The sequence below is a fragment of the Ursus maritimus genome, unplaced genomic scaffold (genome assembly GCF_017311325.1).
Source record: "Ursus maritimus isolate PB19 unplaced genomic scaffold, ASM1731132v1 scaffold_11, whole genome shotgun sequence".
In the NCBI taxonomy this organism is placed as follows: Eukaryota; Metazoa; Chordata; class Mammalia; order Carnivora; family Ursidae; genus Ursus; species Ursus maritimus.
The window spans coordinates 39,934,058-39,951,413 of NW_024423453.1; the positions used below are offsets into that span (position 1 = coordinate 39,934,058).

The 17,356-nt window shown below is 42.4% G+C and overlaps 1 protein-coding gene across 1 annotated transcript in view; it reads right to left on the bottom strand.

Moving 5' to 3' along the window:
* Positions 1-16,936, bottom strand: part of SH3D19 (SH3 domain containing 19) — a 170,335-nt gene extending 153,399 nt beyond the window's left edge. The window contains exon 1 of the mRNA XM_040626354.1: positions 15,946-16,936. Within this exon, the coding sequence (XP_040482288.1) occupies positions 15,946-16,057 (112 nt within the window). The 5' untranslated portion in view covers positions 16,058-16,936. The remainder of the gene's footprint in view (positions 1-15,945) is intronic.
* Positions 16,937-17,356: the final 420 nt, after the last annotated feature.

Genomic DNA, 17,356 nt, shown 5'->3' on the forward strand with positions numbered 1-17,356 from the left:
GCAGGGGTTCAAAGCTCAGCCCCACTTAATTTTTCTGCCTCAATTTTCTCATCTGAAAAACAGAATCTGACTTTGTATTATTAGGGGGAATTACATGAGTTTTTGACATATATTAAGCACTAAACAAGTGACTGATAAAGTATTTTGTTCAAACGTGCCAAAGAGTTGATACTTTTTAAAAACCTACTACAGGACTAAGAAATCTAGTTTTCAATTAAGTGAGCAAAGAATTAAAGAATATTAGAATTAAAACCCATAATTCCTCATTATCATTGAACATTCTTTGGAAACCTATGAAGTGATTAGCACCAAATTACCTTGCAAAGTGTGAACCTGTCTAAAACCTCTGAACATGAGCCGCTTTATTTTAGGGACTAAAACGTCATCCTGTTTTTTGAAACAGTAACTACTCTGGCCTATTGAACTGGGCAAAAGCACATGACTGAACACAAGACTGGTACACCTATATTCTCAAAAAATTGGACACTGCAGAAAATATTTTCTTAATAAATGGACTCAGAATACTAATTAATTGTAATGTACCCAGAAAACTAATTAATTGTAAAATGTAATTATACCTTCCAATCCATCATTTTTGGAAAACAACTTAAGTTTTCTGCTATTTCCCCAAATTGCTAATACAGACTCTTGGCTCTTACTCCTCAACGGGACACAGTCTGAATTGCTACCCGAATCTGTGCTCCCTTGAACTGCAATTCTAAGACCCCAAATAAATGCTTGTTTTATTTCAGCGCTTCCTCTCTTCTCAGTGAACGAAAGTTTCCAAAATCCTTCTGCTCAAGGAGCTGTTGAAAGGTTTGTTCCAAGAACTATGTTAAGTACTCGTCATTTTACACTAACAGCAAAATGCTCTAATTAAGACTTCCTCCTAAATGTTCAGTATCACTGCCCCTCTCCCGGAGAGGCTATGAAAAGGCAACCTCCTCTTCCCCAGTCAGGACAAGTTGGCAGCGCTGAACTTGTTGCTCGCTTTGACGCCCTATAGCCCATCTGTCGCTGGCCCCGCTGGTCACTCCTCCCTCAGGGGCTGGGGCTTTTCAGCAGCAGCAGCTGTTAAGTAACGAGATTCCTATCTTCCCAGTGTCGCTCTCCTTACCTGAAAATTAGCCTCCTTTCTGTGGCCAAGTATCCAAAATCTGCGTCTGAACTTTAAAAGCAGGTTCAACAGGGACCCAAGATGGCGGCGCCCTGGGCGGGGACGAGCCGCTCGCCCCAAGAATCCACAACGGTCCGCAGTGGCCGGCTGAACTGCCCACGAGTGCAAGGCCCCGCGGCGCTGCTTTACTGCCCCGAGGCCAAGACGAACCGAAGGGAGACCGTTAGGAAGGACTCCCAGCCCTGGACTGGACATCCATCTGCTGCCCTTTCAGACCAAAGCCTGGCATCAGCTGTACTGATGACACCAAGTGGCAAACATCTAAAGCTCTGAAGACTTAAAAGGAAACAGAACACTGTGAAGTTCCTTGGTGTCAGAACACATCCTTTCTTCTCAACAGGGTAATCCATGAACAAAGTAGGAATTTGCTTTCCATCATTGTGTACGTAAGGATTTGGGTAAAAATAAAACGTAATTAAATAATAAAGACCACATTAAATCATTTCTTAAAAGTTCAGTTGTATTCTATTTGGCAGATATGTATTGACCATATGTGCCAGTCACTGTTCTGAGTTATGAGGCTCTAACAATGAAGGAAAAAAAAAAGTAAGTCTCTCCCCTCATGGAACTCATTACCGGAAGTCAGAGCGTTCAGGTCATGCATGGGGTCTGCCAATTTTATCCTCCACATTCTAATAAACCTCGTAACATCCCCAAGATCCAAAGTCCTATCTGATAGAAGCAGCCGCAGGTGATTCTCAATTTTTCTATGCAGCTACCCCAGGCCCCTAGGACACTCCTCCAGGAGAAGGGATCTGAGATGGGTCCACGAAAGGTAGCTAGCTGTCTATAGTTTGTCCTGAGCCTGAGGTAAACTGGCCTGAGAACACTGCCCAAAAGGGTGCAGGACAGTAGCTGGCCAACCTACTTAGAGCCTCTTTCTTGAAGAGGCTGACTGTAAGAAAAACAAGACAGCCAATTCTCCAGTAACTTCAGTAAGTCACAAAAATGGTAGTGTCACTGACATACAAGGAACAGTTATCCCAACTTACAAAGAAATGTTCTCTGGAGTCGCTATTTGCTATGAGATTCCCAGAGCAAATCTTATTTCCAAATGACTTCTGAGGCTATACCTGCGTCTTCCAACTTACTTACCTGTGTATCCTTGTAATAAACCTCTATCAGCTGAGGTTAGCCAAACAGGCCTCTACTTCTTGCACTCTGAAAATACATTAACATCACATACACTGCTTTCCAGTTACTTCAATGATAGCGCCTTACAACATTCTTTATATGCAGCCTCCTTATTCTACAAGGTAACAGAGGGATTAAATACAATCCCTGTATAAAATGCATGGTGGAGTCTGTTTATTTCTTCTGTTTGACTACAAGTCATCACAGTATGAATTACTTATGATGGAAAAACGTAACGGTTCAAATTACAAATCACACTGAAACCACTCAACATCACATTTTTTAATAGGACACTAAGCCAGTGAGTCTCACCTCTCACATGGAAGTTCAAAAATCCAGCTCCCCAGCAACTATACCAGAATTAAGCAGGAAATCTGAAGATGGGGTCAGGAGCGTATTTTTTTTTTTAAAGCTCTGCACCTGGGGGCACCTGGGTGGCTCAGTTGGTTAAGCATCTGCCTTCGACGCAGGTCATGATCCCAGGGTCCTGGGATCCAGCCCCACATCAGGCTCCCTGCTGAGCAGGGAGTTGCTCCCTCTCCTGCTCCTCCTGCTTGTGCTCACTTTCTCTGTCAAATAAATAAATTAAAAATCTTAAATAAATAAATAAATAAATAAATAAATAAAACTCTGCACCTGATCTGATTCGGACGCCTAGCCAATGTTGAGAACTTTGGCACTGAGGTGTAAACGTAATTATAGGCATTGTGACACAAAATGTGGTCCAGGGACCAGCAGAAGCAGCATCACCTGGAGCTTGTCAGAAATGCAGAATCTAAGGCTCCACCCCAAACCTATTAAATTAGGGATCACATTTTTATAGGATCTCCAGGTGATCTGCAGGTATATTGAAGTTTGAGAAGCACTGTTTAGAGCACCCATTGCTACAGAAATGTAAAAAATACTACACGCCATGTACTAAAGTTTAATAACAAAAGAAATTTTCTAAGAAGAAAAGGAACAACAGTATAAGAAGTACAATGTTTGTGGTATTAGGCATTTCACATAACAGTAATATTCAAATGCAATCCTTATTCCAAATGAATTCTACTTAAAAACCACAGCCTCCACTGGTGAGAGTTATACCTCAACTGAGTAACACAACTGTACTTTATGATCCCAGAGCTCCAGTTATCTCCACTGAACTAGTGTGTGTAGAGGGGGGGGTCCTTCTGGGGAAATAAAGGGATCATTTACATGAGCAGCCCCATGCTGGGGGGCCTTCCAGTTTTTTGCCAACATCTCTGTACGAGTTTCAAAGGACTATTTGGAAATGATGATTTTTATTGCTAGAAAAACTAATTCCCCACATGTTATGCAAACCTTGTCTTCTGCGCCCCTTGTTCTTGGCCAGCTCTCAGAGAAAAAGCATTTAGTTATCTTCCAGTATAGTGATTCCTTGCTTAATGTATCTTCAGGAAACAATGCTCCAGTAAAATGAAGGCAGCCATATCGAACACAAATGAACTCTGAATCCTAAGCGGCAGGCCTGGCACGCATTGTAGGGCTCATCAGCAATACAATTGTTAACCTGCTCCTATGCAGCAGAGGAGGGACAAAAATCACCTCCCGTCACAGCTTCCATTTATTTGTTCCCTGAGAAATACTCTGACCTGGCAATAAGCAAAATGACAACATCAGGAAACTGTTCTCAGATCCTACAGGTTTCCTTTTCAGTACCCTTCAACTTGTCCTAGGAAGACCGTGACCCTCTTCAAGAACTATTCATCACACAACGGGAGAACTTGGAAGTTCACAAGCACCGTCCCTAGAATAAACTTATAAAGCAGAGAATGAATAATTTCCTTTCAAAAGACGCAAAGCCGGGGGGGGGGGTGCTGTAAGTGAATTTTCAGTGGTCACATTATAATAAAGAACAAAACAGTAACAAGAATCTAGGTATCCTAAGGTAACCTCATGTTACCAAAATGCATTAAGCCTGGTGGTAAAGAGAGAAAGAAAGATCAAATTAGAATTTGTATCAGTCAGGAACTGCATTCAACTGGTAGCTGTACAGGCCTAAGATAACAGTGACTTTAACCAGATAGTTTATATTTTCTCAAATAAAGGAGCCAGGCAATCAAAACCTCGTACGATGACTCTGTTGTCACTAGGAACTAAGTGAGAGTCCAGCTATTTTTCTGCTCCACCATTCTCAGTGCACGGCTTCCATCCTCAAGGTAACCTCATGGCCAGGATGGCTGCTGGGAGCTACGGCTCCTTATTCCTGGTAGGAGAGGGAAGGAAGGGCAAAAGGATATTCTGTGCAGCTGAGTCCCCCCCCCCTTTTTTTTTTTAAGATTTTATTTATTTATTTGAGAGAGAGAATGAGTGGGCAGAGAAGCAGAGGAAGAGGGAGAAGCAGACTCACCGCTAAGCAGGGAACCAGACACAGGGCTCGATCCCAGGACCCCGGGATCATGACCTGAGCCGAAGGCAGATGCTTAACCGACTGAGCCACCCAGGCGCCCCCACCCCTGTGTCCCCTCTTTAAAGCACTTTCCTAGAAACCCCACTCAACTTTTACTTGCATCTCATTAGTAAGCTGGTAGAAGTCATTTCATAGGTGGGCACATTGCCACATTTGGCAGCAGAGGGTTCCGCTGACTAAGGAAGAAGGAGAAGAATACTAGGTAGGCAACTAGGAGAGTCTGTCACTTCCTAGCTGTGTGACCTTGAGTGGATAACTTACCCCCTCCTAGGTCTCGCATTCCTCACCTGTAAACTTGAAGGGAATCGTCACGCCTACCTCATAGGATTGGCATGAGGACGAAATGTAAAACAACCACAATAGTAGCTGATACCCACTGCACAATAAATATTAACTCTTTGTTATCTGATTATCCTAGTCCAGCGCTTTTCCAAATTCCTGTCGTATTCTAACTTCCTCTCCATATCCAAACTGAAACACAACTCATATTAGTCCTTTGTACCTGCTGATCCTCTAGTATGAATGAGTTTTAATCACAGGTCACCTCGATCAGACACATGTTATTTTGTGCCTTTCCTTTCTAATTATGAAATGAAATTATGTGCCTGACATCAGCACACACCAGATATTCTGGGCAGAATTAGGGTTCAGGAATTGAGCCTACATTCCCTCCAAAGGCAGGGTCCAAAGACACCCCCAATGCATATGTTTAGAGAGCCTCAAGAAATGAAGGAGACAGTAAAAAAAGAATGGTCTCCCATGCAGAGGAATTCCAAAAAAATGATGTAGATACTATGCCCTCAAGAAGTTAGAGCATAACTTCTTCCTCCTTAAGTGTGGGCTGTGCACAGTGATTTCCTCCACTTCCTACAGGATGGAAAGGGGTTTGGGGGTGGGTAGAGTAACCTTGAAGTTGAGAAACCTGACAAATACGAACTCAGCTAAACGATCAAGATCAACATCAACACCGAAAAATGATGCTAATTATGTACACTTAATATACAATAAAAATGTGGCAGGCATTCATACCTCCCAAACACCCATAGCTCCACTCTAAACATGAGAAAAACATATCAGACAAAACCCAAGACTGACATCCTACAAAATACCTGACCAGTAACCCTCAGCACTGTCACGGCCATCAAAAACAAGGAAAATCCTTGAAACTATCAGAGCCGAGGACAGCCCAAGGAGATAGAACAACTACATGTAATATGGTATTTTAGATGGGATCCTGCAAAACAAGAAGGAATGAGGTAAATGCTAAGAAAATCTGAATAAGTATGAATTTTAGTTAATATCAACATTGGTTAAGATGTAAATAACAGGGGAAACGGGATGTGAGTACATGGGAACTCTATGTACTACACAATTTTTCTATAAATCTAAAACTATTCTAAAAAACAAAGTTTAGGGACACCTGTGTGGCTCAGTCAGTTAAGTGTCTGCCTTTGGCTCAGTCATGATCCCAGGGTCCTGGGCTCAAACCCTGCATCAGGCTCCCTGCTCAGTGGGGAGTCTGCTTCTCCATCTGCCTGCCACTCCCCTGGCTTCTGCACACACACTCTCTCTCTCTCTACCCCCGACAAACAAATAAATAAAATCTTTCTAAAAATTTTTAAAAAGAATAAAAAACAAAGTTTATTTAAAAAGAGGGGTGCCTGGGTGGCTCAGTCAGTTGAGACTCTTGATTTCAGCTCAGGTCATGATCTCAGGGTTGTGGGATCGAGCCCTGCATCAGACTCCATGCTCAGTGTGGAGTCTGTTTGAGATTCTCTCCCTCTCCCTCTGCCCTGCCCCCCACTTTCTCTCACTCACCCGTGTTCTCACTCTCAAATAAATAAATCTTAAAAAAAAAAAAAAAAGATAAGATAAGATGGTCTACAGCCTGTGCCACCCAATGCCCCCATACACCCATTCCCACCCCAAAGGCAAGCTTAGAGCTCCTGAAGATGAGGCGTACAGTTAATGCGAGACAGGAACTGATTTCTACCTCCTCGTAAACAAGAAGGCAGGCCACCTTCCTCCTTGTGTCAGGCTATATCCAGTGATCCTCTCCAACCTTAACCCCCCTTCTGTGCTCTGAAGCTACTGAACATGCATTTTTTTCATCTTGTACTTAATTGATAACATTCCCATAATACCTACCTCCTAAGAAATGCTGATGACGCAGGTTTACCTCCTCCTTCTCCACCAACTGAAACCCCATAACCTCCCCCTAATGAAGAAAAATGTGGATTCAGCTAAGTGTCAGCTATCTGAAAAATAATAAAAGTATACATAAAGAATAAACACTAATAACTTTATAGGTATTCACTATGTGCCTCCTTACTATAAATTCCCTAGAACACATCTCGTGTTTTCCATTTTCAAAGTGGATCATCACTTTATCAGTGGAGCTCCTGTCTGGAGCCTACAGGACAACTTAAGGTAATGGAACTGCTCTCTCCAGGTGAGGGAGTATCTATTGAGCTTCGCACTTTTCGCTTCTCCCTTATCAACAGAGCACTTCACAAGCAGCCCAGAGAAACCTGCCCAAGATCTTATCTCACACTTTGGCAAACTTCTATAAACCAAGTCAGAAGTTTTCTTCTCATCTCCTAGAACCAAGTGTAAAGTTGGAAGCCTCATCCTTTCAATTAATAAAGCAAAAACCAAGGCCCAGACACATGCTGTAAATTGCTAGAGGCTAAAGCTAATTGATAGAGACTTGATTAAAACCCAAGTGTTCAGAGGATTAGTTTCAAAGTACCACTGAATGCAAAGCTGAAATGATCTAAGGGAAAACACAGTATGTTGCCCTCAGAATATAATGTGCCAATGAAGTTAGAAGCACCAATGAACAGCGTCAAAATTTAACAAAAAGAAGAATGAAGAGATGCACCCTGGTTAACTCTGAACTACATGAAAAGCAAGAATGAGCTTTTCATTTGTAATGATGAATAAAAGGTAAAGGTCAGTACAAGACACGTTAAAATTCTGTATGGGGCAAGGAATGTCAAATGAACAACTCCACTCAGTCTTTGGGGGTCTTGTAAAATTGATGTATTTCTAAAAGATGCATGAACTCCAAAGCAAAGCAACTACATTAGATTAAGAAATACTTGGGGTGCCTGGGATCTGGGCGTCATTAGGCGTCTCTGGGATCTAGCCCCACATTGGGCTCCCTGCTCAGCGGGAGGCCTGCTTCTCCCTCTCCCACCCCCCCTGCTTGTATTCCCTCTCTTGCTGCCTCTCTCTGTGTCAAATAATTAAATAAAATCTTGAAAGAAAAGAAAAGAAAAGAGAAATGCTGATGATGCAGGTTTACCTCCTTCTCCACCAACTGAAACCCCATAACTTCTCCCAAATGAAGAAAAATGTGGATTCAGCTAAGTGTCAGCTATTTTAACAATAACAAAAGTATAAATAAATAAACACTAATAACTTTAGAGGTATTCACTATGTGCCTAGCCATGTTCTGAGGGTATTAGCTATACTAATTCATGTAATCCTAAAATTCTATGCAATAGACTTTATTAATATTCCCATTTTACAAATTAAGGAATGGAAACACAGAGAGGTTAGGTAACACTCTCAAGGTCACACAGTTAGTAAGAAAAAATGAACCATGACAGTTTGGTTCTCTTGCTAAAGTCCCCTTGGTAATCATCGTGAACTACTTTATATTCTTATTTATCTTCATTAAAATGTATTAGCCTAGAAGACATGGATAAATTCCCAGAAACCTATAACCTCCCAAAACTGAAGCAGGAAGAAATAGAAGACTTGAACAGACTGATTACCAGCAATAAAACTGAATCAGTAATCAAAAAACGCCCAACAAACAAAAGTCCAGGACCAGCCGGCTTCCCAGGTGAATTCTACCAAACATTTAAAGAGGAGTTAATACCTATTCTCTCAAACAGTTCCAAAAAAAAAACAGAAGAGGGAGGAGAGCCTCCACGTTCATTCTATGAGGCCAGCATTACCCTGACACCAAAACCAGATCAAGACAACTGCAAAAAAAAGAACTGTAGGCCAGTACCTCTGATGAACCTAGATGCAAAAATCCTCAATAAAATATTAGCAAACGAAATCCATAATACATTAAAAAATATCATTCACTCTGATCAGGTGGGATTTATTCCTGGGATGCAAGGGGGTGGTTTGGTTCAATATTCACAAATCAATCAACATGATACATCACTTCCACAAGAGAAAGGATAAAAACCATACAATCATTTCAACAAATGCAGAAAAAGCATTTGACAAAGTACAACATCCACTCATGATAAAAACCCTCAACAAAGTTAGGTTTAGAGAGAACATACCTCAACATAATAAAGGCCATATATGAAAAACCCACAGCTAACATCATACTTAATGGGGAAAAAACAGAGCTTTTCCCCTAAGATTAGTAACAAGGCAAAGATGTCTACTCTTACCACTTTTATTCAACATAGTACTGAAGTCCTAGCCACGGCAATCATACAACAAAAAGAAATAAAAGGCATCCAAATTGGTAAGGAAGAAATAAAACTTTCACTATTTGCATATGACATGATACTCTATACAGAAAACCCTAAAGACTCCACCAAAAAATTACCGGAGCTGATAAACAAATTCAGTAAGGTAGCAGGATGTAAAATCAATATACAGGAATCTGTTGTATTTCTATACACTAATAATGAAGTAGCAGAAAGAGAAATTAAAACAATTCTATTTACAATTATACCAAAAATAATAAAATAGGTAAAAACTTAAGAGGTAAAAAACCTGTCTCTGAGAACTATAAAACACGGGTGAAAGAAATCAAAGATGACACAAACAAATGAAAAGATATTCCATACTCATGGACTGGAAGAACAAACACTGTTAAAGTGTCCCTATTAGGCGCACCTGAGTGACTCAGTCAGTTAAGCATTCGACTCTTGATTTTGGCTCAGGTCATGATCTCAGAGTTGTGCCATCCAGCCCTGCAGCAGGCTCCATGGCTCCTGATTGGGATTCTCTCTCTCCCCGCTCTGCCCCGCGCCTGGGGACTGCAGGCTCTTGCTCTCTCTCCCTCCCTCTCCCTCTCTCAAATAAATAAATCTTAAAAAAAAAAAAAAAAGTCCATATTACCCAATGCAATCTACAGATTTAATGCGATCTCTATCAAAATACCAAGAGCATTTTTCACAACTAGAACAAATGATCCTAAAATTTGTATAGAACCACAAAAGAGCCTGAATAGCCAAAGCAAGCTTAGAAAAAGAACAAAACTGGAAGTATCACATTCCCAGATTTCAAGATATACTACCAAACCTGTAGTAATCAAAATAGTATGGTACTGGCACAAAAAAAGATACAGATCAATGGAAAAGAATAGAGAGCTCAGATATAAACCCACAATTACACGGTCAATTAATCTACAACAAAGGAGGCAAGAATATGCAGTGGGGAAAAAGTCTCTTCAACAAATGGTGCTGGGGAAACTGGACAGCTACATGCAAAAAAGTGAAACCGGACCATTTTCTTACACTATACACAAAAAATAAACTCAAAATGGATTAAAGACCTATTGTAGAAGTGAAACCATAAAAATCCTAGAAGAGAGCACAGGCAGTCATTTCTCTGACATTGGCCTTAGCAACATATCACTGTATATACCTCCGGGAGTAAGGGAAATGAAAGCAAATAAACCCACCAAAAAAAAAAAAAAGCACCCCCTCCCCCAAAAAAAACCAAACTACTGGGACTACATCAAAATAAAAAGTTTCTGCACAGCAAAGAAACAATCAACAAAACTAAAAGGCAACCTACTGAACGGGAGAAGATACTTGCAAATGACCTATCCAATATAGTATCCAAAATATATAAAGAACTCCTACAACTCAACACTAAAAACAGAAATAATCCAATTAAAAATGGGCAGAGACATGAATAAACATTTCTCCAAAGAAGACCTACAGATGGCCAACAGACATGAAAAGATGCTCAACATCACTAAATATCAGGGAAATGCATACCTAAATCACAATGAGATATCACCTCGCACCTGTCAGAATGGTTAAACTCAACAACACAAGATACGAGTGTTGGTAAGGATGTGGAGAAAAGGGAACCCTCTTGCACTGCTGGTGGGAATTCAAACTGGTGAAGCCACTGTGGAAAACAGTCCTGGAGGTTCCTTAAAAAATTAAAAATAGGATTACCCTATGATTCAGTCATTCCACTACTCGGTATTTACCCAAAGGATACCAGAACACTAATTCAAGGGGATGCATGCACCCTAATATTTATAGCAGCATTATTTACAATAGCCAAGACATGGAAGGAGCCCAACTGTCCACCGACAATGAATGGATAAAGAAGATATGATATATACATACAACGGAATATTATTCAGCCATCAAAAAATGAAATCTTGCCATTTGCAAGGACATGGATGAGCTCGAGAGTATACTGCTAAGTGAAGTAAGTCAAAGACAAATACCATATGATTTCACTCACGTGTGGAATTTAAGAAACAAAACAAGCGAACAAAGAAGAGAGACAAAAAAAGACTCTTAAATATAGAGAACAACAACAAAAATAGTGAACTGGGGGTTACCAGAGGGGAAGTGGGAGGGCAGATGGGTGAAATAGGTGATAGGGATTAAGGAGTGCACCTGTCGTGATGAGCACTGGGTGATGTACAGAATTGTCTATATTGTACACCTGAAACTAACATAACACTACATTAATTATACTAGAATTACTTTTAAACAAAATAAAAGTAAAGTGTATCAGCCTTACCTTCCTTAATCCTATGACATGTTCTTTTAAAGCAGGGATCCTATTTTATAAATCTTTTTATAGTCCCTGTATTTTCTATACCATTTTGCATATATCATGCTAATGAGGATAGCTAGACAGGTTTCTTAAGATTTTATTTAATTGAGAGAGAGAGCACAAGTGGCAGGGGCAGAGGGAGAGATAAAGGGATAAGCAGACTCCCCAATGAGTGGGGAGCCCCCCATGCAGGGCTTGATCCCAGGATCCTGAGATCATGAGGTGGGCAGAAGGCAGAACTTAACCACTTAACTGACTAAGCCACCCAGGCACCCCTCACAGGTCTTCTTAAAGATTTGGTGAATGCCGGATCTTTAAACAACATATAAATGTATCTATAGCTTCCACGGGACTTAAAATAAGTCTCTTCAATTTTTTAGACAACTGCAAACTGGGCCATATGACCTGGTATGTCCCATGAATCAACTCAAAAAAACTACAGTTTATGACGTCAAACACTCAGTAGAGGTAACTGAGGTCAGCTATACCTACTACTTGTATTAGACTAAGTCTTCCACCATTTCTGAGTTTCAATTTACTTGTCTTTATTTTTTTTTAAGATTTTATTTTTTTGAGATAGAGTGACAGTGAGTGAGCTAGCGAGCGAGCGCACACACTAGCAGGGAGGAGGGGAGCAGAGGGAGAGGGAAAAGCAGGCTCCCCCACTGAGCAGGGAGCCCCATGTGGGGCTCAATCCCAGGATCCTGGGATCATGACCTGAGCCGAAGGCAGATGCTTAACCAACTGAGATACCCAGGCACCCCTCAATTTACTTGTCTTTAAAATGGGAATAACAAAACATACCCGCTTCCCTCTCAGGTTATTTGTAAGAATCAAGTTAAAGGACGTTGTGAAAGCCCTTCCTCAGCAGAAAAGCATCAAATAAATGTAAAGTATCTGTAAAATATAACAAGCAACATACAGGTATAAACACGTGGAGCATTAATAGCAACTGACTTTTATTAGCAGCCAGTGGGATAGCTTGGAAAAACATGGACTTTCAGGTCAAAAAGACATGGATTCAAGCCCCCATTCTATCGTTTACTAGCTGATGTATCCTGGACAAGTTGCTTCAATACTTCTGAGCCTGAATCTTTTCAATTATAAAATGGAGAAAATAATACTGACCTCACAAGGGATAAGAAACATCTGATTCATGGTGAACAAGAATTTTATTCTGTGCCCTCATACTGACAATATTACTTATTTTACTCAGTTATAGCAGTGCTTCCAGAGTTTACCATAAAGTCGTCAACATATGGAAAAATAAATTTATTTAGTATTTATTAAACCCTGTTAATGCCTACCACTCTTCCTGGTGATTAGGGGAGGTCCTAGAATTGTGTATTCTCTGTCCTTCGGTGAAACAATATAAAAATGTTGAAGGTGAGTCAGAAGGTCTCAGACCCTTTTGAGAGTCTGATGAAACTACGGTATCTCTCCACAAAGAAAGCTACAAAACTTTCGTGAAATAGAGGATTAGGAAAATATCTTCATGACCTTGGGGTAGGGAAAGCATTCTTAATCAAGGGGCACAGCAAGGGAAGAGGGACACTATAAAGAAAGATTCATAAATACACCTACGTTAAAATTAAGAATTTCCACTTCAAAAGAAACCATAAAGGAAATTTTAAAAATAAGCCCAAGTGGACGTTATTTACAACACATGCCACCAAGAAAAGTTCAGATTCCTTTGTAAAAACGCCAACAAATCAATAAAAAATGATAGACAAAAAGGGTGATATATTTAAGCAATGAAAATAAGCTATAGCTGCATATAACAACATGGATAAATCCTACAAACAGTATTGAGTGAAAAAAGCGTAACACTAAAGAACACAGACGGGATGGTTCCACTCATATGAAGCTTTAAAACAGGTAAACTACGTAATACTATATAGGGATGCATATGCATACAGGTAAGACTGTACAGAAAAGCAAGGAAATAATTATCGCAAAAGTCAAAAAAAGTAGTTCCCTCAAGAGGAAAGAAGAGGCCATGCCACTTCTGAGAGATCAGAGTCAGCTTCTAGGGAACTGACAATATTCTATTTCCTGATTTGGACACAGGTTACAAGAGTTTCACTTTATAATTTATGGGCTTTATACACTCTTCTGAATGTATATTGCAAAAATAAATAAACACATCTTCACAACCACACCTACATTTAGCAGGAAGAGGAGTTCACAGACTCCCTCAGTCCATAAAACCCAGATGTATGGTGTCAAGTTATGGGAGATCAAAGAAAAAGAAAACCTAGATTGTAAAATGGTGGGGGAAGAAGGAAGCAGTGAGAACCAGAGAGGCGAAAGATTAGAAAGACAGACAATAAGCAGAAGAAACACGAAGCTTCTGGGTCAGTTCACTCTCTCACTTGGACAGAGCACAACATCTACCACAAATCCAACTAACAAATGCCCAAGCTTGGTAAGGAATGCAATGGTGTCTGAAAACACGTGAACTAATGACGGGAAAGAGGAGCACAGCCTGTAAAGAAATGTGAAGTATTAAATAATGTATCCCAAAAAAAAAAGAAGACCAATTGTTTCAAGTTTAACCCTCTGCCCACTCCATAATATTTCTGTCCCTCACCCCTTAATGGAAACAGGGCATACTACATGGTTAGAAACTGCAAACACGGGGCGCCTGGGTGGCACAGCGGTTAAGCGTCTGCCTTCAGCTCAGGGAGTGATCCCAGCGTTCTGGGATCGAGTCCCACATCAGGCTCCTCCGTTATGAGCCTGCTTCTTCCTCTCCCACTCCCCCTGCTTGTGTTCCCTCTCTCACTGGCTGTCTCTATTTCTGTCAAATAAATAAATAAAATCTTTAAAAAAAAAAAAAAAGAAAGAAAGAAAGAAACTGCAAACACCAATTTCTAAGTGAAAACATATACAATGTCATGTCCAGCAAAGTATTATCACAGAACCTAGAAAAGCTTGGGATAAACACACATATTGCAACTAAATGATGAACATATATCTGGATCATATCTAGTCTGACCTCCAATACTGTTCACACTACAGTCCATTGTAAGAGAAAGTGAAGCTTTTTGCTGAAGGTAATAGGAATCCAAGGCAGCCTACACTGTTTAAATTAGCAAATCAATGGAGGTACATCTTTGTAAAGTTTTTTCATTGTATTCTTGCAAGAAATATTAATTCATATCCAGCAATTGCCCATGATTTCATTAGTCTGGATTATACTGAACAAAACTATCAATTACTTTCAAAACGACTGGTGTTCACGCAGAAAGTCAAATGCCTTATTTCGATGCAAAGTCCTAGTAATGGGCATCAAGAATTATTCTTAAGGTTCCAAGATCCTACCAACAGCAAAGTGACTATTTCCTTTATGTTCCACTAAATTCTTTCCTTTCATCCCATTTTCCATCCCTCATTGGTTCCCCACAGACCTGTTACCTTCTCTTAATTCTCCAACTTTCCCTCGGGTTAAAGGGAGCCCCATAGTAAAGCTTCTCCACGACTTGATGGAATGTTTACAACGGTCCATTTTCTAAAGAGGCTTTAATGAATCTTTCTCCTCTAAGTCTTTCTCACTTCTCTCCCTCCTGCTGTCATCTCCCTAAGTTTGTTCTTCCCTCCAGTTTGCAGATACGTAGCTAATCCAGTTGGAACCAAAGGCCAAAGAATTTCCTCTCCATCATGTTTGGTAGAAAAGCTGCCCCAGGAACAGAGAAGGGGTGTGGATCTACACTTACCCTTCCACTTAAGTTCCAAACTACTGATCCGAGCCGCCTTTGTGCACCCAAAAACACAAAACCATAAAAGTAACTACAGACCCAAAAATGAGTCTCGGTCGAAACGAACTGCCTTTTGGCATGCTATATCCTGGACTGAGGGGGCTCACAAAAGAACTCTAAAGCAAGTGCTATAGATAACTGGTGAGCTCGGGTGGTGGGGGTTGGGCAGAATCAAAGGTCCGAAGTTCAGGAGACACGCAACCAGACTTGACTCTCAGCACGCGGTTCGACCTGGTAGCGGCCGGGCAGGCAAACCCATCGGGAGGGGTCGTCCCCCGAGACTGCTAGACCCAGAGAATCCTGCACCGGCCTCTGACTCATCTGGAGATAAGTAATCACCCGGGCCACCAAGTTCAAGCCAGCAGCTCCTGGATTTAGTGCGCACGAAACCTCTGTCGTTTCGGCTCCAGGACCACTAGCTGGCAGACACCAGTTCGGATTTCCTGGGGGCTCGGCCCGAAAGTGAGGATGAGGATGGAAAAGCCACTCTCCCTGCGTCTCCCCCCGCAGAGTGGAAGATGCCGGTCCCAGCCGGACGGGTGAGGGAGCGGCCGCCGTCCCGGGCAGGAGCGGCGCGGCCCCGGGGCGCCCAGCCCTCGGTCCCCTCCTCGCCCGCACCCCCTCGCGCTCCCCACGCCCCTCACCTGCGGCCGAGTGGCCCGACAGCGCACGGCCCCGGGCGCGGCGCGGGCCCCCGAACTCGCGGCGTTCGCGCAGCTCTTCCTCCTCGTCCTCCCGCCGCCGGCCCTCAGCCATGGAGGAGGCGCGGAGGCGCAGCCCCGGAACGGCGGGCGAGCCGTGGGCCCTGGCGCCGGGTCCGCAAGCACCGGGCGCTCCACGCCAGCGCCCTCGGTACCCGGAGGGAGGCGGCGGCGGCAGCGGCAGCGGCTACCTCTGCGGACTCCACCTGCAGCCCGCGGGGGAGCGGCCTGGCTCGGGCCGGTTTCCCCGCCTCCTCGCGGCGCACCAGCGGCCTCCTTCTCCCAGCTTTCAGTCTCCCACTCGCTTCCCCCTTCCTCCTTCCCTTCCCCGCCCCGCAGAGTTGGAGCCGGGATGGGGCGGGCTGTGGCCAGGCCTCGCCTCCTCGGGGAGGGGTTACCGCCGCTGGGGCCGCCCCACAGCCACACGCTGGAACCGCCCGCCCGACCAAAACAAACGTGTACAAAATAAATAAATGGGATAGGAAGCCGGGAAAGAGGAGGTGGCTTGGCCTCTTCCTGCCCTTTCACAATATTCCGGTGTCAACAGGAAACCCATTTGCTTGACACTTGAACAAAGGAAGAGGAGGAGGGGGAGAAGCAACCTTCCCTTGGCTGGACTTGGAGAGACTTTGTCAGCTGGGAGCCCTGAACTTGGAAACAAACTTGGAGTTTGATCGAGCCTCTGGGCTGCACGCTTTTTTTCTTTTCCTCTCATATCACCCTTTTAAATGGAGTCTCGCCGGAACACAGGATTTTTAGGGCAGTGAAATGATTCTGTATGTTATAACGGGGAATACATATGAATATACATTTGTCCAAACTCATGGCATGTACAACAGCCAGTGAACCCCAATGTAAACTGTGGGCTTTGGGTGATTATGATGTGTCAGGATAGGTTCTTCAATTGTAACAAATGGATCACTCTCTCCTGGATGTTGATGGGGGGGGCGGGGGGAGCTGTGCAAGGGGGTTATTTGTGAAATCTCAGTCTTCCACTCAATTTTGCTGTGAACCTAAAATATAAAGTCTAATTTTTAAAAATTGTTTTTATTCCAGCCTCGCTGGGTTCTACTTACCTTAGGGTTACGAAGTGGCCACAAGCCCTAGAAGAAATGTATTTAAGAGACTCCTACCTGATTAATTGTAGAGAAGTGATTTGGCGCCAGAGTGAAAAACTGTAATTTGGAGCCCTTAGCTATGAGACCGCCCCCTGTGAATGATTTTCAAAGGTGAAAAGAAGGTGTAAAAAAGTTATTATGTGTATCTGTATAGTACACACCTTAGGTTCTGGATTTGCACATACACACGTTCTCACGGAAAGGGGCAGATCCTGGAATCTCAGAAAAATACCGAA